Here is a 24,115-nt window from a genome sequence, read left to right as displayed (position 1 = left end):
GTGCACAAAACATAACACTTGAACAAGGAGATGCCGCAATGTGATCAAACACAGTGAGCAATCCTGTTTAAGAAGCACTTAAGAAAACCCTTTCAGCTGTTCAACTAAAATCCATCACTACAACAGAATTGCCATATGGTAAGGAACAAGCGACTCAGACCTTGTAAGGTTACATACATTGAACTTAAACGCGTTATAAAAAGTCATAGCAGAAAACTTGCATAAGCAATGACCAGAATCAACAAAATCTGCTGTCAATATATTCATGAAAGAATGAAATGTAAGCAAAAGATCACAATCTTGAACTTCCATCTACAGGGTGTCAGAAAAAACCCAAACTCCTCTCCTGATTGATGCAAACCTGGAACTATTTAAAGATCCAATTGCTTCAACATCAACAAAGTAAGTTTCTTGAAGAGTTCAACATAAGCCGACATAAATTGCAGGTGAAGTCCATATCCAAAAAAAAAAAAAATAGCAGATGAAGTGAAATTCAAGAAAGGAGCACGCAAAAAAAAAAAAAAATAGCAGATGAAGTGAAATTCAAGAAAGGAGCACGCAAGAAGCAAAACGGTGACTGAAAATAAACTGATATTTACATGAAACGAGAATTTATTTTTATCTTATTTTCCTAACCAGGAGGAAGCGACGGAGGGGGTTTCGGACCGACGGAGTGAAACCCAGGCGGTGGCCCATCTTCTTCTTCATCGTCATCGGCTTCAGCCTTTTCCTCCTGTGGTGGCCGTGGAGTGATGATGCATTGGAATCCAGGCGGCGGTCCGTCGTCATCTTCTTCTCCTTCAGTGGCGAATTCTTGCTTCTTCTCTTCTTCCATGTTAATTCGGTTGCTTTTGCTGTTTGTGTGTCTCCTCTTGGGAACCTTGTGTTTTAAGGCTGGTGGGTGTGGGTGGGTACACAGGAAACATAACACTAACTGAACGTTACGGATCTCACAACTGTCTCCGCGTGTTAATTTTTTCTCGCGTAGGACAAATAATCATGCGAAACCAAACACAAACCATATTAAATACAGATTAGCTTTGTTTTGAGGTTCAGAGACTAGGGTTTTTCTTTCACACCCAAAATTCCAGTGCCTCTGAATTCTGGCAACGCGAGCGAAGAACGACCAGAGTCCCGAGCAAGCCGCCATCTCCATTACAATGGATACGTCTGTCCAATTGTCAGTCATCTGACCCCATATGAACAATTGTTAATCAAGTTCACTCCAAATATGTTCGTCTTTCTAATTCAATGAAGAAAATGCATTAATTTTCAGATTTTCGAATCTACGTTAGTCAAGCGCAGCATGCAGCCTAGCAGATGAAATTTTCCGATAGTGGACTCACCTTGTGCTCGGCATCAACGCATTGAAGGAGTAGAAATGGTTCGTAAATTTCCGGAAGCATCCCATAAACTGAGTGAATTATCTTCTCAGCATTCATACTATCGTTACAAGTACTTCCTATATGCTAGAACGACACAAGCGATCAAAGGATTCACCAATCTATCCATCTATATTGAATATGACACTTTTGTCTACTAGCCTTGAAGTAAGGTTCAATCACACTACTAATAATATAATTTAGTAGGAAAATTGAGCAAACAACAACATTTATATAACTGAAGGGGCGCTAATCAATAAATACATCTAGTTATCAACACCCCAAAACTAGCTTTTTGAGCATTCTCCAGCTCGTAGTGGTCCCTCCTCACCCGACGAAAGTCAACTTGTTCATTCTCCAGTCATAAGCACTGAGCAGCATTGGTGTAATTCAAGTTTCCATTGTCTCGTGATGCACTTCTCCAGTCATAAACTCTCAGTGACACTCGCATTTAGCCCAAGCCCCATTGGTTGCCTGGAGCTTCTCCAAGCCAAGAACTTCAAGCTCCTTTCTTCTTGTGCTCTTTGGATTTTTTAATATCCTTTGTTAGCATTCTTGGAGCTATAGCCATAGCCATTAGCTCTTGGAATAGCAGCTTAAAAGCATATGGAATGTGGACCTGCAAAAGAAGATATTCTTTTACTCCCAGCTGAAAAATTTTCACAATTCACATCAACCTAGAGAGATATATCCACAGAAAATGAATCACACGTGTGAGAAGGCACCGAATATTGAGGATTGAAGCGCAAATAATTACCTGAATGATGTCAGTTTTGTTTTTGCATCCTCTGCATTCAAATGAATTCTTCTTTAGGTTAGCAATTGCGATCAATCCACATTGCTCACAAACATGGATCCTGTAAGCATCACTTTGGTCAAACAGCCTTTCTTTTAGGAAGTGAGTGGCACCATGTGCAATCATACAATCTCGTTCCATTTCACCAAATCGGAGACCACCATCACGAGACCGGCCTTCTGCAGGTTGTCTAGTGAGAATCTGAACAGGGCCTCTACCACGAGAGTGAATTTTGTCGTCGACCATGTGGTTCAGCCTCTGGTAGTAAGTGGGGCCAAGGAATATCATGGCTGTAAGCCTCCTACCAGTATGACCATTGTACATCGTCTCAAAACCACGCATCTGATAGCCACATTTATGAAGAGCTTTGCTGATATTGTCCACGGTCACGTCAGTAAAGGGGGTAGCATCTCCTTCCTTCTCCGTATGTGCTGCAACTTTGCCCATGACACACTCAATAAGCTGGCCAATAGCCATACGAGAAGGAATAGCATGGGGATTTACAATGATGTCGGGAGTAATGCCTTCCTGAGTCCATGGCATGTCTTCTTGTGTGTAAGTCATACCCACTGTTCCCTTCTGACCATGCCTACTACTGAATTTGTCTCCAATTTGAGGTATGCGAACTGATCTCATCCTGACTTTGACAAATCTTAACCCATCAGCATTTGTGATCAGAAGGACCTGATCCACAATCCCAGTTTCACTGTGACGTAAACTTGTGCTATGATCACATTTCGTGTAACGAGCAGCTGGCCCTTGGGCATCATCAGGAGATATGGGAGTTGTTTTCCCAATTATCACATCCTCACCAGAAACTCTAGTTCCTGGAGGAGCAAGCCCATCATCGTCCAATTTATCGTAGGAACCATGACCCATGCCCATGGTGTTGGCTCGATCTGGGCGTCCAAAATCCTCTTTGACCAGTGTCCGGATTTTCTTCTCCTCATCACTATAAGAACGGAAAAATAGAGAACGGAAGAAACCACGGTCAATTGATGACTGATTCATAATTACTGAATCTTCTTGATTATATCCAGAATAGCATGCAATTGCAACAATGGCATTAATGCCAGCAGGTAGCTGCCTAAAATGCAAATGCTCCATGGCCCGAATAGTGACAAGAGGCTTTTGAGGATAGTACAACACATAAGCCAAGGTGTCCTGAAAGAAAAAGACCAAGAATTTGACAAATGCGAACAGGACTAACCGATGAACATGGTGGTGGTGCTGAAAAATCAAATCGTACCATACGAAATTGGTAGTGGTGACATAGATACCCATGGCTTGTTTACCCATTGCTGACTGGTACGTGTTACGTGGAGACTGCGGGAAGGAAAACAGATGTCAGAAAGTTGAAGCTAGTTTCAACAGAGACAATAAGATTGACAAATTAGAATCACCTGGTTGTGATCTGGAAAGGGAATGATTGAAGCACAAACACCCAGTATCAATGATGGGTGAACCTCACAGTGTGTATAAGTATCTGAATAAGCCTCACTTGGATTTAGCCTTGCACTTACAAGATCCTATGAAAAATAAACAAGCATTTCAGCATTTGTATAACTATCCGGTCCTGTTAGAAAATATAGCAGGCTTCTTCACAACTCACATTTATTGTCATAGAAATCATAGTTGTTTCTTCTTCTTCTGTATCAATGTACTCTATAAATCCTTTCGAGACTAGGTCATGCCAGCCACCATCATCAGGAGATTCCTGGAAACAAAGGCGTCATAGATAAGCTATGGCACAAAGAGGACATGCTAGACCTTTGTGACATCAGATCAAAATGAGGGCCATAAAAGTGCCAGAAATATTGTTTACCCGACATATTCTTTGTTGCAAAGCTTGAATATCCTTCTTCTTTATTAGAAGTCTCTGCTTTTCCACAATAAATAATGGACGACTGCAGCGACCATAATCAGTATATATACGGAGTTCCTTCAAACGAATATCACGAACCACACCAACCTCAGTATTGACATCAACCTGTCCACAGAACAAAAAATCCAGCCTCTTTAGCAGTGCACAAATCAGTTATAAGCAGAAATATGAAACACTTTGGTAACAGCGTTCGACTTAAGAAGGCATGGCGCATATTGGAAAAGACAACATACAATCAAAGATCACAGAGCTGGAATATTATAACCATCACTGCAGAATGTCTGAGAGCAGAAATCCATCAGGAAAAAGACATCAAAAAGGAAAGCTTACACGTCTCCTGAGACGCCTCAGAGTTGACACCAACATATCGGGGTTGCGGTGAATACCAACCCAACAACCATTCACGAAGATCTTTGTTGCTTGTGGAATCACAGCAGGAGAGATTTCCTTCAATCAAAGAAAAAATCATGTGAATTGAGAGAAGTATCGACTAGAAAAACCAGCCCAAAAAGGAATCAAAAGATTAAGATTTGCTGTGTAAGACAGTTCATGCACCTCAAAGTTCTCGGTACCCCATTCCTCTAAAAATTCTAAAATTGGATATGCTGCTGAGCCGACTGTTATATACACCATCAATGCAAGGTTCTTCACCAATCCAAATGCCTGATGGCAGAGCAAAACTATAAGTAGGTTTGCGAAGATGGAAACTCCTAAACAAGAGAAATCATTCAGTAAATGCTATATTCTAAGTGCACTCACTTGTCCTTCAGGTGTTTCTGCAGGGCACATCATTCCCCACTGTGAATTGTGCAACTGCCTGGGCTTAGCGAGTTTCCCTATGAAAACCAATGAGTTAATTTTAAGGGAAACTAGAAGTAACTAAGTATGATATGCATTAACTAGCATAATATTTGTTGAAGATCACATTCCATGTAAGCCACATTAGTAATCTTTTCCCCTAAAGAATCGTGATGAGCCCACCCAATTTTCTGTGTGGCAACTGAGGCAGAAACAGGTAATTAAGTGGAAGTATCTGATTTCCGAGAGGGGTTAACAACAATTTCACTTCATCACCACCAAAAGCATTGAAGGAAGAATGAAACAGCGATTACCTTCACGGCCTATGGGTGAGTTGAGTCTTCGCAAATGTGACAAGGTAGAGGCGTAAGTTAAGCGATTTAACACCTGCAACATTTAATCCCAAACCACTGTTCTCACTAAGAATTAAATTTAAATCATCACGTTCAATAGGCATTTTAAGAAATGACTTAATTGATGATCGGTATTCAGTTCAACCTGGGAAACTCCAGCTCTAGTACCCGCTACATTTGCTTGGCCCCAGTTGCCAGTAGCAAGTGAGTATTTTAAACCACTGGTAATCGTTTTGGCTTTTATTGCAAATTGCAAATTTACATCCTTCCCATTATCTACAGACTGAGGGAGTAAAGAAACAAGTAAATATAAATTGCAACAGAAAGCACAACATCATCCACTCCACATATTACAGAAAGGGTGGAAAGGAAAAACCTTTTGAACATAAGACCTCACATCCCCGGTCAACTTTCTGAATAGCTGCACCATAAACAGAAGTCCGAATTTCAGATGAGTAACATCTCATTTTAGTAAGGTCAAGTGACTGGTGTAACATTTCTATGAACAACAAACCATTCGAAACAGACCACCAAGCAAAGGACCAGCAAGATCCAGTCTTTTATTGCCATAGTGGTCTCTATCGTCCTATGCCTTTCGGCCAAGTGCACACAACAGAAGCCGGTGGATAATATACCTGAGTGGAGCAGCAAAAGACATTGTTTCAGTAACAGCGTTACCACACATGTAAAAATAAACTCGAAATGAAAACTACTTACCCAAAATAATAGGCTTTTCTTGTCTCACAATATTCCCCAACACCAACATGAGGAAGCATTTCTTTTTGGAGTATCTCTTTGGCATACCTGCATAAGTGCTATTTATAAGATTTAGAAGCAAATGAAAAACAAAAGATCAAGTCCAGCAATTGCAGTAACACAAACTTGATTCTTTTCTCTCGGGTGACACCAACAGTAGCTCCTCTTTTTCCAATGTAGTCCAGAGCAACCTGCATTTGTAATTGTAGAATGAGATCGTCGAACTATGTATAAGAAAGTAACAATAAAAGAAGATAAAATGCATAAGTATATAGCAGTGCGATATGTGCCTAAGATAACAGGCAGCTGCTTTTACAGGCAGCCAAAAGTGCCACAAAGCTTAAGCAGTCGAGAAAACAACAATTCTCAGTGTAATTGGTGATAAGATTAAAGCATTTATGTGACAACATTTACATGACTGGTTCCAAGAATTGTATTTGTATTTCACTTCTGACAATCCATAAGGTATTTGTATTTAACTTCCGATAATACATCCGTACGTTCTTTTTTCTTCCCAGATCCTTCATTAAGACTCCAATTAGATGCAAAAATTGAAACCAGATAAAATGCTGCCTTACAAAGCACAAGATAGTATCACATTTCCACCAGCCGAAATAGTAGGACTGTTAAATCCACAGTACCTAATGGGTTTTGAACCCCAGAGACCATAAAATTCAAATAGACAAAAGCAACCAGCATCCCTTCAAAAGAAGTTCCGACATTTCCAGTTCAATCTAGGATACTGTTTCATATAACACCACATGAATTTGAAGAGCCCACGACGAATATGCAGGAAAGTGCAATTAGCATCTTAACACGTGATGCAATGACAGGCTATACCTGTTGATTCTGGATCACAAATGCTTCTTCCAAGGAGGGCCACAGCAGCTCCATCATTTGTGTATCTTCAAAGTTCTAGCAGATATGCTCCAATATATCTTTGTCAGCAACAAATCCCAATGCTCGAAACAGAATAATGATGGGAATCTCAGTGCGAATGTATGGGATTGTGGCACGTATGTATGCCCTGATGAACCATGCAAGTATCAGCACATATAAAGAACAGGACATGCATCAATAATATGCCATGTCCATGTGTCATTACCCCTTTTGCACTAGTCCGAGAAAGCATCCGGACAAACATTGTACTAGGTGGCTTGTTTTGGGTCTCCGCCATGGACCGAACTTCAGCCACAAATGCATACTTGTTTGGTTGCCTCTTTTTACATACATAGACATGATTGGTGCTCATCTTCTCCTGTGCAATTAAAACCTTCTCACTGCCATTGATAATGAAATAACCACCCTGGTCATACGGACACTCTCCCAACTCTGTCAAATCTTTCTCGGAATTTTGATACAGTGTAAAATAACTCGACCGTAACATTGTAGGAACCTACAAAAGGGGAGATGATGTTATGAAGGCGATTTCAAAAGATGAGAAATCTTTGGTGGTTAAGGCTGCATGAATTTACCTTTCCAATAAAGACTTTTGTGAAATCCTGAGTCTCAGTAACTTCCTCACTGTCTTGACCTTTCTTTATAACTCTCTTGGTGACATCCACATACAATGGAGCTGAATATGTCAAGTTCCTTAGTCTTGCAGCCTTAGGAAACAAAGTAGCAGTTTCTCCATCAGATTCTGTCATCATTGGCTTACTCAGATACATCTGACCGAAACTGATCTTATATATAGTCTGCAAGCAATCAAGAAACAAGATAAATTAGATCCTCCATCAAAACAGCCTTCTGACAGATAATAGGCAATATCTCCATTGTATGCATAAGATACTTCGGTTCTTAATAACATTTCGGAAACACAAAAAGTCTAGCAAGAATAATGCAGAAATGTTGCTCAAACTAACAGATACTCCAGATCCAATCACGAGGAATATCCCCAATGATTCCATGAAACAACAATGCCAAGTGGGTCCACATGTTATTCCTCCGGCGATTCCCAAAATCTGTATGCTTATTCCATATTAATGCAGAGAATGCTAGAATATGAAAATCATTCCACTTGTCCAATCCCAGTAACAACTCATGCCCTTGCGAAGCAAGAAGTTTTCTTTTTCAACCCAATTAATGGGTGCAATTGAATAACTAAAATTTAAAAGGCTTTTAGATATCTAGAATCTATAAAAAATCCAGTATTCCTCCATCAGAAACCTACTTAAAAGTTAAAATCCTCAAAAGTTAGGAAAAGGTCAGCTTCGAGGCCTCTCATCTTTTCACTTTTCTTCTTACTGAAGGTCTTCCAATTTCAAGTTGAAACTGGCACTTAACAAAATCAACTACCTGAACGCATAATTAAATAGTCCACTCAAAAGACAAGCAATTATGCCAATTACCAAGAGCACAAAACGCCTAAAACCCCTTCCTTTCGATCATACATTTTCCTGAAACATTAGTTTCCTCCAAACCCCCTCCGTTTAATCGTATCCTTTCTTCAACCACTAAATTCTCTCAAGAAAACCACCAAGAAACACTCTAAAAAACCTAACATCCTAACAAGTTCAATCCATTAAACCCCTCCCACTTTCAAAACCCTAGCGATTCCCATACATGCCCACTCCAAAGAAATTCAAACCAGAAGCAGAAAACAGGCCACGAACTAATCAACCTCAGCGAAGTCAGGTTGGTGACCGGGGTTATGCTGTGACTCGGGACGAATCTCGATGTCGGCGGACTCATCAACGATTTCTTGCATCGTGTTCTGAATGAACTCGTCGAAAGAGTCAAGCTGCTGACGCACCAAACCCTTCCCGTCAAAGTAAGCACTGATAACCGCCCATGCATCCTCCTGCGTCCTCGTCCTCGTCCTCGTACCCCTCCTCGTTGTACTCCTGTTCGTAGTAATCTTCCTCCATGTCCGTTCTTGTGTCTTTTATTGCTTGATTATCAAGTTCCAGCTAGTATTATTTCCTTCGTTCTTGAGGTCCAATGGTAGTCAGTTCAAGGAGCAAAGCCCTGGTACGGACACACAGAACTGTCTCGCAACTCTCGTTGTTAATGTCCGGAAGAGACTCCGAGCGAAAGAAGTTAGAAATTGCGACGCGAAATCAATGGGACTGCCCTTCTATACTGGCTGCAAACTCCGGAGACTCGGAAAGCGGTAATAGAGTGAGGCGGCAGTGCACACAAACAACGGCGTCGTTTATAAATTTGAAATATTTAGAATTTGAATAATTACATATTGACCCTCTATAATTTATAAAATTGTATTTAATACTTTTGATATTTATTTTCATTCATTTATTAGTATAATTTATAAAATTTGCTGATATTAATAAAAATAAAAAATTTTCTTAATTAATTTATATATTAATTTATTTTAAATTAAATAAATTCTTCATGATAGAAAATTTTGTATTTAATTAAAAATATTTCGATCTCTTTCATTTATTCGAATATTTCACTTTATACTCAAAATATGATTTAAGGTAGGGGTTGGGCTAAAACTTAATGGGCCTCAAGGATAAGCCCAGTTTACCTATGGGCTTTAGTTTTAGATAGAGAGTCCATTTAACTTTGGTTAATCGAGGTCCATGGGTATTTAACTTCACGTAAAACATACAAATCGGCCCAAATCAAAAGATATACACGTGGAGGTCAGTTAGAACTCAAATACATTGTGAACGTAATTAGCGGTGGCTGGTTAGAGCCGTACATCCTGAGCTGCTTGGTAGTTCAACCTCACCCCTCTCTGTCTCTCTCTGCTGCCTCAACCTCACATCTCCCAACAAAATTAAGATATTAAGACCTCTTTTTTGACTAAAATGTTTTCATATGTTCGGACACAAACCTTTCATGAATTAATATTTAAGAATGATAAACCTTGTTAATTTCCTTTATAAATTATTATACTAAAGATGCCCTTCATAATATTTTTTAATTATGGATTTAATAATAATAAGGGGTAATTATATTTAGGCAAAATAGCATTTTTGGTTTCATATAATAGGCCCATTCTTAATTTAGTCCCATTTATTTTAAAAAATTCTCATTGTTAGTCCTAAGTCACTTTTCATTCAATTTTTAACGAAAAAGTCACTTTTCCATCCAATTCACGTGACTTTTTGTAAAAAATTGGACGGAAAAGTGACTTGAAACTAATTTTGTAAGTTTCTTAAAACAAATGGGACTAAATGTGAGAAAGTCTAACAAATTAGATCTAATTATAAATGAATTAATATATAGAACAAAAAATATGATTTTCCCTTATATTTACAAGTTTACACAAACTCTTCTTCTCTTTTGAATAATTATACGTATATCCATAAAAAAAAGTCAATATTGTTTACACAAATTTTTAAAAGATTATATATACTATTCCAAAAAAAGTCGATATTATTACACAAGTTATTTTTATTTTTCTGCTATCAGGAATAGTTTCCACACAAATAATAGATAAAGAAGTATAAAAGTAACTATCCTTAATAATATTTGAGATCGATGTATTAGTAGGAGAGTTGATATGAAGGGTAAGAAATGGGAAGATCACATATTTTGAGCAGTCATTAGGTTACCAAGAAACATGGGCAACAAGACAAAGATCACCTCCCACTTATCTGCCTTTCCTAACACAACGTACGTGTTTGTGTTTGTGTTTCTCTTCGTGTCTGTGTTTCTTCTCTCTTAATAATTTTACTTGCATTTATATATATACACACTTGGTTTAAATTACTTCCTCACCTTCACACAACACATACTCTTACATAGTGGTACGTACGTGTTGTTGATATCCTATGAGTTTGTCCAAGAGGATCCCAATATTTCTGCTGAGGCTGCTGGCCTTGGGTGCCACTGTCTCTGCAACACTAGTCATGATCACCAGCCATGACTCTGCTCAACTCTTTAACATGAAATTCGAGGCCAAATACACCAATTCTCCGACTTTCAAGTCAGTCCTGATTGTATACGTTTTTCCTTACACGAAGCAATTTTCATCATCTTTTCGAGTTGAAATTTGACAAGACTATGATGTATATATGTTTTTGCAGGTACTTTGTGCTGATGAATGCAATTGCAAGTGGTTACACACTTATTCTACTCTTTTTCTCTTCCAAGAGTTCATATGGGCACTTGATCTTGATCTTGGATCTGGTAAGAGAACGCTGCTGCGGCTGCCGTATATAGATAAAATCTAGTAAAAGTTGTAGTAAATATTGCTTATTTCGTTCATCATTTTCTGGTGATGGATGCATAGGTTATGGCTTTGCTGCTGGATTCAAGCATATCAGCATGTTTAGCAATAGGGCAAGTGGGGAAGAATGGGAACAGCCATGCAGGTTGGCTGCCTATTTGTGGACAAGTTCCTAAGTTCTGTGACCATGTTACAGGAGCTTTGGTTGCTGGTTTCGTGGCTGCAATAGTTTATTTCCTAATACTTCTCTACTCTCTTCACAACGTCATGAATCTTTTCTTTCTCAAGACCTAGACAAGTCTTTTCTTGCGGAATATGTTGATTGCTCCAGACTCGTAGTCCCAGGACTTGGTAAGAACAGTCTCTTCTGTATTAATAGAAGTGGTAGTCTTCTGTTGTTTTTTCCTTCTACCAAGGGTGGTAATGTAGTTAAGTAATGGTCAAAAGTTACACAATGAAGAGCACTGCTACATGATTTATTGCAAACCACAATATATTACAGTCAATCATACACTATTACTACATATGGTTTATCTGAGTTTATGTACGACGTACATTGAACTTATTCAGGCCAAAGAAAAAGGAAAACACACATAAAACCCTACACATCAATCATCATCAAACGCCTTATGGCGGCGAGCGTGCAGCTTGCAGAAACTGATATTATACACAAACGATAGCCAAATTTCCCAAGTATATGCTTATTTATGGAACCTGGTCTGAAAGATTGCTGCAATCGAAACCCTTGTCAAGAAATGCTTCAACGAGTCTGGAATAGAGCTTCGAGAGCATGATCTTGAAACCCGTTGAGCTTCCTTTCTGAGTTTCTTGTTCAGCATCTTCACTGTTGAAGGAGTGCCCTATAGGAGCTCCTTGGATGTATGCTTTACAAGCCAATAAGATATTTCTGCTGCGCCGACTGAAGTGCTCATCCACAAGTGCCTCAAAATGCTGTCCAATTTCGAAGACAATGGTGTCGAGTTCAAAACAATATTTACAGTCGTAAAAACTAAATAAGGTCATCATCTTCATCTGATAATGCAACGACAGTTTACATTAGATTCGTTGCCGATAAATAATAAAACTCAATGTGACAGATTGATTACCTTTGGCGGCTTGCGTAGTAGGTATAGCATGGACCTGCAGCTGACGAGAAAAGCATTCTCATTGTAGCTGACAGAGTTCTTTTCACCCTCAGCTTTTCCAATCTGCGTATCATAACCAGCTTCGTTAAAATAAGGCTTCTCGTTGAGGACAAGAGCTTGGAGCGAGAGGAGAACTTGGAGGATTGTGGATGATCCTGGATTCCAAACTTCACTTTGAGATCCTGCCCAAGTATTCAGGAGACTGAGGCAGACCCTCCCAGATTCGTACAAGTTCGGATTGATGCGCAGTCCACCAGAGTTGTAGTATACCATCTGCACACAAATCTCACTGTTAATACTAGAATGGTTCAATTTCTCACCAGATACGTTTGGATTGTATTATAAAAGCATTTTTAAGATTTATGACGAATCTTTTGTTTGTTAAACGGGGAAATAATTGAGGTGGTAAGCTGCTAGGGCTGAGAACCTGACAGTGGAGAATCAAACAGACAGAATAATATAGTATGCATATAGAGACAGATACAAGAAGACGCTAATGTTTGAAAAGTTCGGGAAGAACTACTTACAGGTGGCTCATTGGGATATTGTGGGGGGATACATATATCAAAAAAGAACAATCCGTCGTGATACGGAGTCCCAGCAGTGCCTACAATTGCTGCTCGAACCAAATCCATTCTCTCCTCATAGACACGCACATAGATTGTTTCTGTCAAGATTGTAAGAAAATTTATTTGACTGAAAAAGCAAAAGAAACATAGCTGTGTCATATATTGATATGTTTCAACAGCAAGATGTAATATATTACCATTTCCATTATGAAGATCCTAATATCTACTGCATACATAGTCATTTTTTATTAGCAGTCACCAGTTCTAATACTTGGTTAATTTAACTTAGGACATGCTAGAATCTCCAGCATCTCTAGTAAGATGGCTCTTATTAACAAAATTGAGAAAAGACATGAATATTAACGGCAAATACTATACTTCGAATCCCAACATATGATGAGATTCTCACCTGGAAGATCTTTCTCCAAAATGCTCCATTCTTGGTGAACCTTCTTCAGCCAGCCTCTTTTCACCTGTACAAAAAGAAAAAACCTATGACTAAAGTTGCCCAAGACAACCGACACAAACTTTATAGAACTGCAAGTCTTATTTCTGACCTGGGCGGAGTGGAGGTCCATCCCAGATTCTTTGACAAAGTGGTGATCGGAGCAATCATTAACCATATCAAACTGCCTAAAAGATTCTGGATTCTTGCTGCTAGATGGCATCATAATATTCTCGTTAGCTTCTTTAATCTGCAGCGGAGTTATCTTTTCAGGCATCTCCAAATCATCTACCACTGGAAATTGTTCGCCAAGGTTCAAATTGCAAAGTTCCAATGATTCCTCCGCAGGGGGTTTTCCATTAATTTGCCCGCCATCTGATGTGTATTTATATCCACTAATCAGGGATGTAGTCAGGGATCCAAACAGGCTTGAAGTTATACTGGAGAAAACCCCTATAGCAACTTGAGAAATGAAATTCGAAGTGGATTCCTTTGCATTATCGCAGTCCAGACCCAAGGTGTCCTGCACAGATTTACTTTTAGTACCTCTAAGGCTGTAATTACAAGCATAAAACTCTATGGTAGCAGCACGATCTCATGATCCCTCTAAGTGAAGCAAGCAAGCTACTACGACAGCTTGGGAGTTAAAATGTCCATTCTCGTTAGGAATTTCTATATTTTCCTAGCTTCCCATTTTCGGGTCCAAAATCGGTATTATTCTCTCAGCTTGAATCTTTTTAGTACGTCGAAAATTTTGCAACAGGGCTCGCTATTACAAGCTTAAGGAAAGCTACAGCTTACAGAAAATGTGGTCTTTAATGCTTTTGACCTAGGACTTACAATTTACTGCATTATCACTACTTTAGATTTCGAATTGCCACGAAGACAAAGCACAAAAAGACTCACACACAGACAGAGATAAGAATTTGTGTGCACCTTTAACTTTTGGCCCAACAATTGATTCTTTACTTGAGGTTCCTCATTTGGTGGCTGAACATTGTCATCATCGAGCTCAGGAGTAGTTGTACCTTCACATTTATCAACCTTATATATCTCATATGGTGCAACCTGTTATAATGTTCAATATTCAGCAAAGAGTATTTAAACAGGCACAAGAATCTATCATACATGATATTGAAGAATGGATAGATTTATAACACAATATAGGAGATTTATACCTTAGTTGTAGCACCAGTAGCCCATTTCACTTCAACATCCCCATGTTTAAAACCAACTACAGTCCCAAAATAAGATAAGAATTTGTCCTTGAGATATTTAATCTGATCTCCAATGATCTCAACACCCTTCAAATCAGCGTCTTCCCCCATGTAAATTTCGGAGATTGTGCAGCTTCTCTCACGATCAACATCTCCGAGATCAACAATGCTCTTGTCCGTCCTAAAAACTACCTCGCCCAGGCCGTATGAGTAGTCTGGATGCTCAACCAGTTCATAAGCACTCACGGTCTCCTCCATCTGTTCTTCCTTAGAATCGAGCAGATTCAGAGAGGATTTACACCATTTCACCTTCACAGTTCGTTCTTTCGGATCCACACTTCTTACAACACCCCATCTCTGAAAGCCAGGAACTTCTGAATCATCAGCTGTTCCCTTTTCCAACACGAAAGAATCAGCCCAAAAATCATGGGCGTCAACAATATTTACAGGGAACAACATATGTGAATCTAATCCCATTGATCGGCTGCCATCCTGCCACTGGACATCGAGTTTAGTCTTTGTCTTTACAATAACAGCAATCTGTTGAAAATTAGGAGTGAGGTCCCCACTCTGACTTATCATCTCTGATTGCTTATGTTGTTTGACCAGGCGAGAGGCACAAACACTTGGCAAACTCTGCTGCAATGGAATAACGCACCAATCACCAAGCTGCCAATTTGCATGGGGGAAAGAGGATAGCACGGATAGATTTCTCGAATCCTGCAAACGTGCGGGAGCAGGTCCCTTTTCACCTTCAATGACAGCACAGCCAAGCCAATCGACATACACAAGTCCAGCATCAACATTGGAAACGATGCCTTGCTCATGTTTATCCTTTCTGATACCACACAACCAGCGAGTCGATCTAGAAACAGAAGAGGACTCAATCTGAACTCTTTGTCCAGGATAGAAAGGATATTGTGGATCTTCAACTATATCTGGAGATAGGGCAACAATCTTTTCTGGACCATCCACAGTTAATTTGCATTTTGTTCCATCATCAAACAGGATGGTCACATGGTCAACTATTTTTTCCACTTTCCCAAGCCATGCCCCTTGGACTACATAGTCCCCAACAGACAGTGAGCGTATTCTCTGAAGATCTCTAGAACTGACATTTCGTATTTTGCTTCCATCAATTTTTTCCAAGTCAACAGTCATTTCCACGTTGATCACCTTTCCCATTTGACCTAATGGCTCTGACACCAAGCAAACTATGTCCCCGTGCAAGAATCCCCTCTCAAACAACAGGAAATCATCAATTTTTTCTATGGTTTCCTCGAGACTTGAGAAGATGGTGCAGGCCTGCCCACCATACAGAGACTCAATATCCTCCTGATCCTCCGAGCTGCTGCTGTCACTGAAACTGTCAAAATCACTGAGTAGTGAATCCATAATGCCGACTCCTGGAGGAATAAATTTGTAAATTCAGTATCAACTAAATCACCACCAACAGAAAAAGGCAGGGGCAAGATTCATTGAACAGAGGAAAACATGGTTTAATTGGCATTTCTCATTTGACTCTAACTCAGAAATAAGATTGCTCAGATGTTCCCGACACCATCACCCACGAGCTAACACACATCGATAAGGTTAAAAAAAATATGCCACAACATGAGACGTAATAATAATATTGGTACTTTTGCTATGTGATACTTTACAGGAACTGTACTCCAACAAACGCCCCAGAAAAGACATCATTATGAACCAGAATCAGCTCCACATATATCAAAGCTCAGTCATATTTAGTTATTTTCGGGGAAATGAATGCAAAGAAGAGCATAATGTATGAGTGGAAATAAAAGTAAAGAGAGCTCATCACCTGAGTACGCTTGAGACTGACTAAGTTCCAATGATAACCTCTGCCAGATTGAATCAAATGATCAACTCCAACCAGGATAAGAAGTCTGTGCAGACTAAAGGACGAAAACAATAGCGTCTCAGCTTCGAAATAGACCTTTTTCACAAATTTAAGTATCTCCAGGACTGGAGATAGTATGCCAAAGGAGATTTGCCCAACAAAGGGATAAAAAGGAGTCGCAAGACTCCAAATGCCAAAGGAGATTTGCCCCACTACAGGGATAAAAAGAGCCCAAAGACTCCAAAAATTGCCAAAGGAGATTTGCCCAAGAATAGACAAAAGTTTCACCAACGGATATGCCAGTGAACAGCACCGTGGTAGAAATCCAAATCAGCTAGCCGAACAACCAGCTCAAAGACCAAAAGGCTGGAATTTTCACTGGATGCGAAAATGGCAGTCAGAACTGGAGAGCCCTCCTTGGGTATTGGAACACATGTACGCACAAAACCAACTAGAGGAACTCAAACTTGCATAGGAGATTTACCCCGAAGTGCTGCAAAAGCATATATTTGCCAAAGGGCTTGAAGAAAGTTTCTGTTCTTCAGAATCCAAGTATAAATTGCCAAAGGAGAGTTGCGCCTGAGTGCAGCTAAATTATATGTAGCTCGACTTAATGCCAGAGGAGCAAGATTTGCCTCACGGAAGGAGCATTCAACCAAAACAGGGAGATAGCACTTGCTTGGTTTCCTTGATGCCCCAGAAGAGACTTTATGCTCTTCGGCTAAGGATAACGGTAAGTCTGAAACTTTGTGTTGTAGATAGATCCAATCAAGCTTGGTTTTGAATCAGCACTCTTATTCAAGTCAGACCAACTAACAGCTAGTACATGATAATGAAACCTGCAAGCATGGGAAAGCCCATTAAAAAGAGATAATGCATGCAAGCGACAAAGTTACAGCTTTTGATTATGTAATTTTAAACTTTCTTCTCACCGTAAGCATTTCTAGATTTATCACCCAGTTCCACCATAATTCAGTACAATGTATAAACAAATAGAAACAAAGACATATAAACAAATAAGAAAAAGACATAATGTATATAAACTTCTATATGTGCAGAAAAAAGAAAGATATAAAAAGTAAATTTAAACAGTGTAAAGAAACATAGGTGTTCTATTATCACAATTTCTAGAGTATAATGGCAATAAGTATCATAACAGGAGCTTATTGAGATTAATTGCACCTAGTTCAATCCAACATATTGGAGAGAAAGAGTTTAACTAGGAAGCCAGAACACTAAACATGATTTCTGAGTTATATTACAATTCCTGTCAAGTAATCAACAAAAGCATTAAGCCACATGCCAGTGTCCCACCATACAATTTAATAAACTTAACAGGCAGAGATCCAAGAAACTTCTTTGTCATACATTTATCATATAGACAGTGGTTGGTAATTTAAGGAGACAAGATTAATCTTTGTGAACCTATATTGATAACATACTTAAGGGGTTAGGTCTCTTCTAAAATCCATCTCTATCACCCTGATTGCTTGCACTTTCAAAACTTATTTTTTGGAATATGATAGAGTTTATCCATCTTTCCTATTTGCTACTAATAATGTATTTGACGTGTAATCACATAAACTATTTTATATGGATATACTAATTTCTTGAGCAGCAACGGATTATAAAAACGGACGATTATCCTGGTCAGACAGGTAATGTGACAGAGAAATATACCAGAATCATATGAGCAAATATCCGTTGCACGAAAAGTTCTGAATGACCAAATTATCATTTCTAATGTGAACTACGAAGTTAGAAAATTCCGAGCAAAACTCCCTTACTTCTCATGCTTCCCTTTATCATTTCTTTTCCCAATTTGATCTTCCCAGAGGTTATTTTGATAGAGAATAACCAATTTTCAAGTTTCTTAAAAGAACCAATATCAAGTAGAATAACTTCATTTCTTTTGTGAATTTTCACCAGAACCCTCCAACTCCCCCAAAATAAGAAAAAATAAAAAAGACAGAAATACTGAAGGAAAGCATCTGTTACCGCCATGCAGCTCGTAAAGCTGTGTAGGCACTATGGCGACATAAGCGTGCTAAAAAAGTTGGTCTTTTCTATATTCAACTTCGGTCCCGGAATCCTCATTCAAGGAGTCTTCTTCATACTCAATTCTCATATACTTTCCGTTAAAACCTCAACAAAGTTTCTGATTTCATGTATAACGCATATATAGTAACACTTGATAAACCAACAACAAAGATTAGAGAGAGAGAGAGAGAGAGAGATAAAAGAAACACAAATTGAACAGCAGAAGAACACGAACTAAGAAGAAAAAATCTAAGAAATCAAGAAAAACATAAAGAAGCATACCCCGTTGTCAGCTTTGAATCAAAACGAAACCTCCAGCCCCAAACAGTCAACCAAATGCAACCCACAAACACCTACCAAGAAACCTCCATCTCCATAATCTGCTGAACAAACAAAACCAAGCCCACAACTCTGACTCCAAGCAAGGAACCTCCCCCACTCTCTTGACTCCTTTTGCACTTCAACTCCAACTTCCCCGCAATTCTTTGGCCCGTTTCCAAGCAAAAAGGGAAAAACAAAACTAACTTTCAAGAGAGGGTATGATAAATTGATTATATCAGGCAACAAACAAGCAGATATTGAAGAAGGGAATTCAGAGAGGCCAACAAGACACTCTCCAAATCCCCTCCATCAACCCCTTTTCACAGCATCCAAACATGGCAAAAGAGGAAAAAAATTTCTTTCTACTTGCTCCTCGCAGAATCTCACGGGCCCTCTTCTTTGTTTCTTGATTACTGTATATCTAGCTCACCATTCCAGGGTGGTCATGTGAGTTTGCGTAACGTTGGGTCAAGGCTTTAGGCCAATCGGCTCTATATCTGTACACCATCAAGAATATACCACAGTATCTCTCTTTTCCTCGTATGTGCACTCCGGTAGCACTCGTCTTTGGTGCACCTTTTTCAATTTTTCTTTGTTAAATAATTTAAAGGTATAAACTACACATCTTTCCTAAATTTTGTTATAAGTATATTTTTATAATTTAAAAAATTATATTTAATATTTTCTGTATTTATTTTTATTTAATAAATAGATACCTTTGTCAAAATTTTGGTGACTTTTATCTAACTATTGAATTTATTTATTAAATAAAAATAAATGTTATGAGTATTATTTATAAATTCTCAAATTACAAAAAAATTGATATATAATTGTACCAAATACAAAAAAATGTTAGTACTATAATTAATCTCTAATTTAAATCCAATAGTCGCGGAATCAATGACCGTAGTAGCCTTGTCCTTTCCAATTTACATCTGCCACCTTTATTTTCCTCTATAACTTTGGGGTAATTAATGCTTTCATTTTTTCAAATAATTTATTAATTCAACTAATACTTCAATATAACTATAATCAGTAAATAAATTATATTAATTTAATAAATAATTAAAAAAAATAAATTATAATTAGCGATAATTATATTTTCTTTTCCTAACATTTTGTGTAATTATACATAGATTCCTTGTGATTTGATGAATTACGTTTCACATTCCTGATGTTTGGTTCCATCTAACAAATAAGTCCTTAACTGGTCAAAATTCAACAAATTCGATAATATTAAAAAAAAAATCTTTATTTAGTTCAATTGACTTACTATTGATTTATTATAGGTCAAATAAATGTTTTTATAATCAAATTATTATCTTACATTTTCACGTGTTAATTAATGTATCAATACTCTTATAAGTACAGCTTAATCCAAAAAAACTTAAACCAATAACCTGAAGCTTATCTAAAAAAGTTGAGAGCCTTAACCCCAATTTCCAGAGTGAGTGGGTAGATTGATTGCTCTCAAATTCTTGTAATTTGTAGCAAGATTGATTCTGATCAATTTGTCTTAAGCAGACACGTGGCGAGGAACACAGTGATGACAATCCGATGTGTCGGCCCAGTGGATGGGTGGAAGCACTTTTATTTTGAGTCAATGCAAAAGGTTATGCCTATCATGTGATGCCCAACTCCTATTATTAACTCTACTCTATAAATTTTTCTTATGTCTATTGAAATTTAATGAAGCTAAATAAATAATTTATCTATATTATTAATATTTAAATGCGCTTAACATATTAAAAAAATTAAAATTATTATTTTATAGAAAAATTAAATATATTTAATAATATGTTAAATCAACACACATTTTATCAAACAAAATAGTACTTAATAGGTAAATAAATATTGGTATGTATATAATTGTGCGCTACTAAATTGAAAAAGACCTCAAGTCTCATGATGTTGGAAGTCGGAATTGGAGCAAGGCACTTTTGACAGTGACGTCAGTCTCCATTGTACTAAACTAAGTTTTTAGGTTGTAAGAGAGGCAAGTACTCTAAGCTATGTTTTGAACGTCAATTCTTACAAGAAAATAAATAAATATTAAGACAAGAGCATTGTTGGTTCATTAGTCTTCAACTCTAACAACATCCACCACTAATAACACTATTACATATCTTAGTCGGAAAGGCACACACACAATCACAAGTGCAAATGGGTCTTTAATTTTACCTACACACACACACATGCATGTATATATAAAGATGATGATGATGAAAATGACTTGCTCCTAATTTAACCCTTTTCCAATTCACACAATCACAAGTGCAAATGTGTTTATTACTATGACAATTGCCCTTTTCTTTCTCTTTGTCTTCTTCTTTTGGTGGATTACAAAAAAGCCTTCCACCACTACTTTCCTGTTTTTTAATGAACTTGTCTTGGTATGGTGTTTACTTATATACATATATTGTTGGTGATCTTAGGGGACCATCACATACAGGGAATTAGATTTTGGTAGGATTCTGTGACTGAGGACAATGAAAAATGAATTGTAATTGAAGATGGCAACTATGAAGGGTGAGAAGATCTCAGGACCCCACTACCACTTCTCTGCCTTTCCCCTTGTGGAAGAAAAGTTGTAGAATTACTCCTGTTAACATTATAAATTTGTAGTGCCTCAACAGGTTTAGGAAAAATCAAGAAGCATATATGTCTGGGATAACCACAGTATAAAGTCCACCACACCATTAACATTCCAATTCCTGTTATTATTCTCACTATGTCCTATCTCACCTATGCTCGCTCCACAAGCTTTCTTACTCATTAAAATTTCTAAAATCATAAAAAATATATATATATAGAGATATTTAGATATGAATAGAGAGATACATGAAATGTTTCGATATATTATTGTAGGGTACATTACAACGGAGTCTTTTGAAATTTGTCATAATTATAAATGCTCATTCATTGTTTGAAAAAATTGGAAATACACTGTAAAATTAATGATCGTCTAATAGATACTCGTCGTGACGGTCTATCATAGAAATATTTGTTAGAAAACTTTTAGTTTTGGAAGATATTTATAATTTTGTAAATAATAAAGAATATTTATAATTAAGATAAATATAAGTGGAATTCTTTTTAACTTACCCATTATTATATAATAGTGAGTATTGATGTTGTCATCAAACTTTACTCAAAATAATGCAGAGGCAAGACCTAAAAGTGGGTCCAGGCAGACATTTTGGCAAAGTGGAGGAACTGTTCTTGTGACAAAGAATTCCATTACCATAACTACATATTTTAAACAGAAGTTGGAGCACTCATAAAAGCTTTAGAAAAAGTGATTATATGCATATTTAGGGAAACAGGTGGCAAAGAAAGTGAGCTCCACCAATAGCACTTGGACATATTCTTTTTTAATAGTATGGAATATTCTCAAACAATTAAAGCATTTTACGGCCACCATATATATAGGCTTGACTGTATTAATACACAGTGACAAGACTTGAATGAGAGACAGACACCCACATGCATGAACAATCTTCAAGTATGGGCATTTTAGTGATTATGCTGTCAGACCAGATGATTTGGACTCGATGTTGATAGACATGTCTGGACAGTAAGAGCCAAAGCCTACATTTCATTGACATCTTATTTGAATAATGGAGAAACAGCTTACAGAAGATTGAGAGGTTGCTTCTTTGATTTTGAGAAACTTTAGTAAACCTGTAGTGACAGTAAATTGAAGTTTTTTTCAATTGGTACTTCAGTGATCAACTGACTCAGAAATAACAGTATACCCAATGATTTGTGATTCAGACATGATGCTCTACATTTAAAGATTGAAAAAGTAGGGAGAATTTAAGGTAGATGCTATACCATCAGCTTATTCTGTTTGTAACTCTTATCTTCAGTTCAAGTAAAGATAATGATACTTTTCAGTCATGATGCAAATGCTAGTTGACAAGATGACCACAAGATACTCTTGTAGGAAATGTAGAAAATGTTATCCTTGTGTCGTGGACAAACCATTGCCATGAAAGCAAAATTTCGGTAAGACAATGGTGCAACCGTCATACTATTTGATCCCCAAAATTAACATATCATTCTCTAATACGTGCACTCATAACAGAGAATTGTAAAAACAGACATGTCACTCATAAGAAAAGAAAGTACAGAAAGGAAGATTTTATATAAACAAGTTGAGAATTTCTTTTGAAAGCAATGTGGGACAACAAAAATTGATTTTACTAGTTATCACTCCCTACAACTTGCACGGTACAGAAGTGGATTAAGTCAAGAAGCAGCAAGATAAATGATACTGTATTTTATTGGATTATGCAGAACGTGGGGGAAAGGAAATCCCATAACCGGATTTAGTGGGTAAAAGTGAAAGATTCATGTCAATCGAGTGTGTGAGCCCAAAAAGTCGCTTTACTTATCCAGGGAAGCAGTGGATGAAGCATCCTCCCCTGTTTGAAATGAAAGATATAGCACGGTGTTTCATTGTCTCTATCCAGATGTATGCAACTATGTCCAGTTATTGATAAACTTGCCCAAAGCAAAGAAAAGCTCTTGTCCCGCGGGATGCAATCAAACCAGACTTGTAAAGTTGTTGAGACTTCACAATCTCGTACCCGTAGTTATTCAATATGCATAGACTGAGGGATAGGAATTGCTGGTTCTCCATAAATTGTTGCACATCAGAACGAAACTGCCTTCTTCAAGATGTTTTCTGGGTGGAAATTCTTTCACTAGGTGATCCTGCAGTGAAGAAACAGTTTATGGAGTAAGATGAAAAATGGCATAATAGCAAAAGCCGCAAGACACCAGCCATGCCACCACAGTGGAGGAACAACGTAGAAAAAATTCCATATCAGTTCTAGATCATTTGTATTGCAGTGCCAGTAAATACAAAGCCTCGGGATGCAATATGCCAATACCACTAAAACATTTAAAACAGCCTACCATCTGTGCCGAAGTAGCTTCATGATCGAATGTGTACTTCTTTAGTTATTGCCTCCATGTAAAAGACAATTACAGAATTTTCTTAAACTATTACCTTCCCACAAGGATATATTCTGTCAACATGGACCTAACTTGAGCATTTAGGGCAAGATATTCCTCTTCTACCAGTTCATTATCATCTCATTTTTATACAAATAGTAAATTAAGCAAAGTATTCAATTCAGCAACCACTAAAACTATAGAAGAAATGGAAATGACGGAATCAAAGATTACAAGATCACATTAGTCTTTGCCAGATGACCTAATTCGATGATCACCTACGGAATTCCTTCCTGATACACCGATACCAGGGATATCAAATTTTTCAAAGCTTGAAAAAGAGGAACAGCTGATAAATTGATAATTCAATAGATCTTACTGCGTTGAACTCTGTATATATCTCAATGCCATATATATGTGCAAGTTAAACAACAGT

The 24,115-nt window shown here is 37.7% G+C and overlaps 3 protein-coding genes across 4 annotated transcripts; 1 reads left to right on the top strand and 2 right to left on the bottom strand.

Annotated features, from left to right (window-relative positions):
• Positions 856–9,164, bottom strand: LOC105167907 (DNA-directed RNA polymerase II subunit RPB2). Its single transcript, XM_011087774.2, is given in 22 exon segments — positions 856–1,189; positions 1,347–2,001; positions 2,140–3,342; positions 3,428–3,444; positions 3,447–3,504; positions 3,582–3,707; positions 3,791–3,895; positions 4,004–4,168; positions 4,394–4,510; positions 4,619–4,726; positions 4,823–4,899; positions 5,176–5,248; positions 5,360–5,497; positions 5,591–5,635; positions 5,729–5,849; positions 5,932–6,018; positions 6,097–6,161; positions 6,811–7,007; positions 7,075–7,366; positions 7,446–7,667; positions 8,594–8,780; positions 8,782–9,164. Coding segments are annotated over 21 exon segments (3,582 nt in total). The 5' UTR covers positions 8,841–9,164; the 3' UTR covers positions 856–1,189; positions 1,347–1,881.
• Positions 10,627–11,622, top strand: LOC105167906 (CASP-like protein 1C1). The gene is made up of 3 exons (XM_011087772.2): positions 10,627–10,873; positions 10,974–11,076; positions 11,180–11,622. The coding sequence occupies exons 1-3, from the start codon at positions 10,719–10,721 to the stop codon at positions 11,408–11,410; spliced, it is 489 nt and encodes a 162-aa protein (XP_011086074.1). The 5' UTR covers positions 10,627–10,718; the 3' UTR covers positions 11,411–11,622.
• Positions 11,564–19,264, bottom strand: LOC105167905 (probable ubiquitin-conjugating enzyme E2 24). Of its 2 annotated transcripts, none has more exons than XM_020696291.1 (9): positions 18,676–19,264; positions 16,315–17,192; positions 14,454–15,898; positions 14,212–14,343; positions 13,388–13,798; positions 13,240–13,303; positions 12,789–12,928; positions 12,223–12,534; positions 11,564–12,148 (listed from the first exon to the last, which is right to left on the bottom strand). In XM_020696291.1, the coding sequence occupies exons 3-9, from the start codon at positions 15,885–15,887 to the stop codon at positions 11,822–11,824; spliced, it is 2,820 nt and encodes a 939-aa protein (XP_020551950.1). In that variant the 5' UTR covers positions 15,888–15,898; positions 16,315–17,192; positions 18,676–19,264; the 3' UTR covers positions 11,564–11,821. The 2 variants fall into 2 exon arrangements, with proteins under 2 accessions (XP_020551950.1, XP_011086073.1); XM_011087771.2 differs by having other exon boundaries at positions 11,589–12,067; positions 18,676–19,260.

The sequence above is a fragment of the Sesamum indicum genome, linkage group LG8 (genome assembly GCF_000512975.1).
Source record: "Sesamum indicum cultivar Zhongzhi No. 13 linkage group LG8, S_indicum_v1.0, whole genome shotgun sequence".
Taxonomy (NCBI): domain Eukaryota; kingdom Viridiplantae; phylum Streptophyta; class Magnoliopsida; order Lamiales; family Pedaliaceae; genus Sesamum; species Sesamum indicum.
The sequence above is the reverse complement of the archived record's forward strand: the minus strand, read 5'-3'. Positions and strand labels throughout refer to the sequence as shown.

Bases quoted from the DNA above. Each gene is read 5' to 3' on its own strand.
- LOC105167906 (XM_011087772.2), top strand. From the start codon at position 10,719: ATGAGTTTGTCCAAGAGGATCCCAATATTTCTGCTGAGGCTGCTGGCC. The intron at 10,874-10,973 runs GTCAGTCCTGAT...ATGTTTTTGCAG, and splicing joins ACCAATTCTCCGACTTTCAA to GTACTTTGTGCTGATGAATG. The intron at 11,077-11,179 runs GTAAGAGAACGC...ATGGATGCATAG, and splicing joins TGATCTTGATCTTGGATCTG to GTTATGGCTTTGCTGCTGGA.
- LOC105167905 (XM_020696291.1), bottom strand. From the start codon at position 15,887: ATGGATTCACTACTCAGTGATTTTGACAGTTTCAGTGACAGCAGCAGC. The intron at 13,799-14,211 runs GTGCACACAAAT...AAATCTGTGCAG, and splicing joins TGTTGGGCCAAAAGTTAAAG to GACACCTTGGGTCTGGACTG. The intron at 12,929-13,239 runs GTGAGAATCTCA...CAATCTTGACAG, and splicing joins TTTGGAGAAAGATCTTCCAG to AAACAATCTATGTGCGTGTC.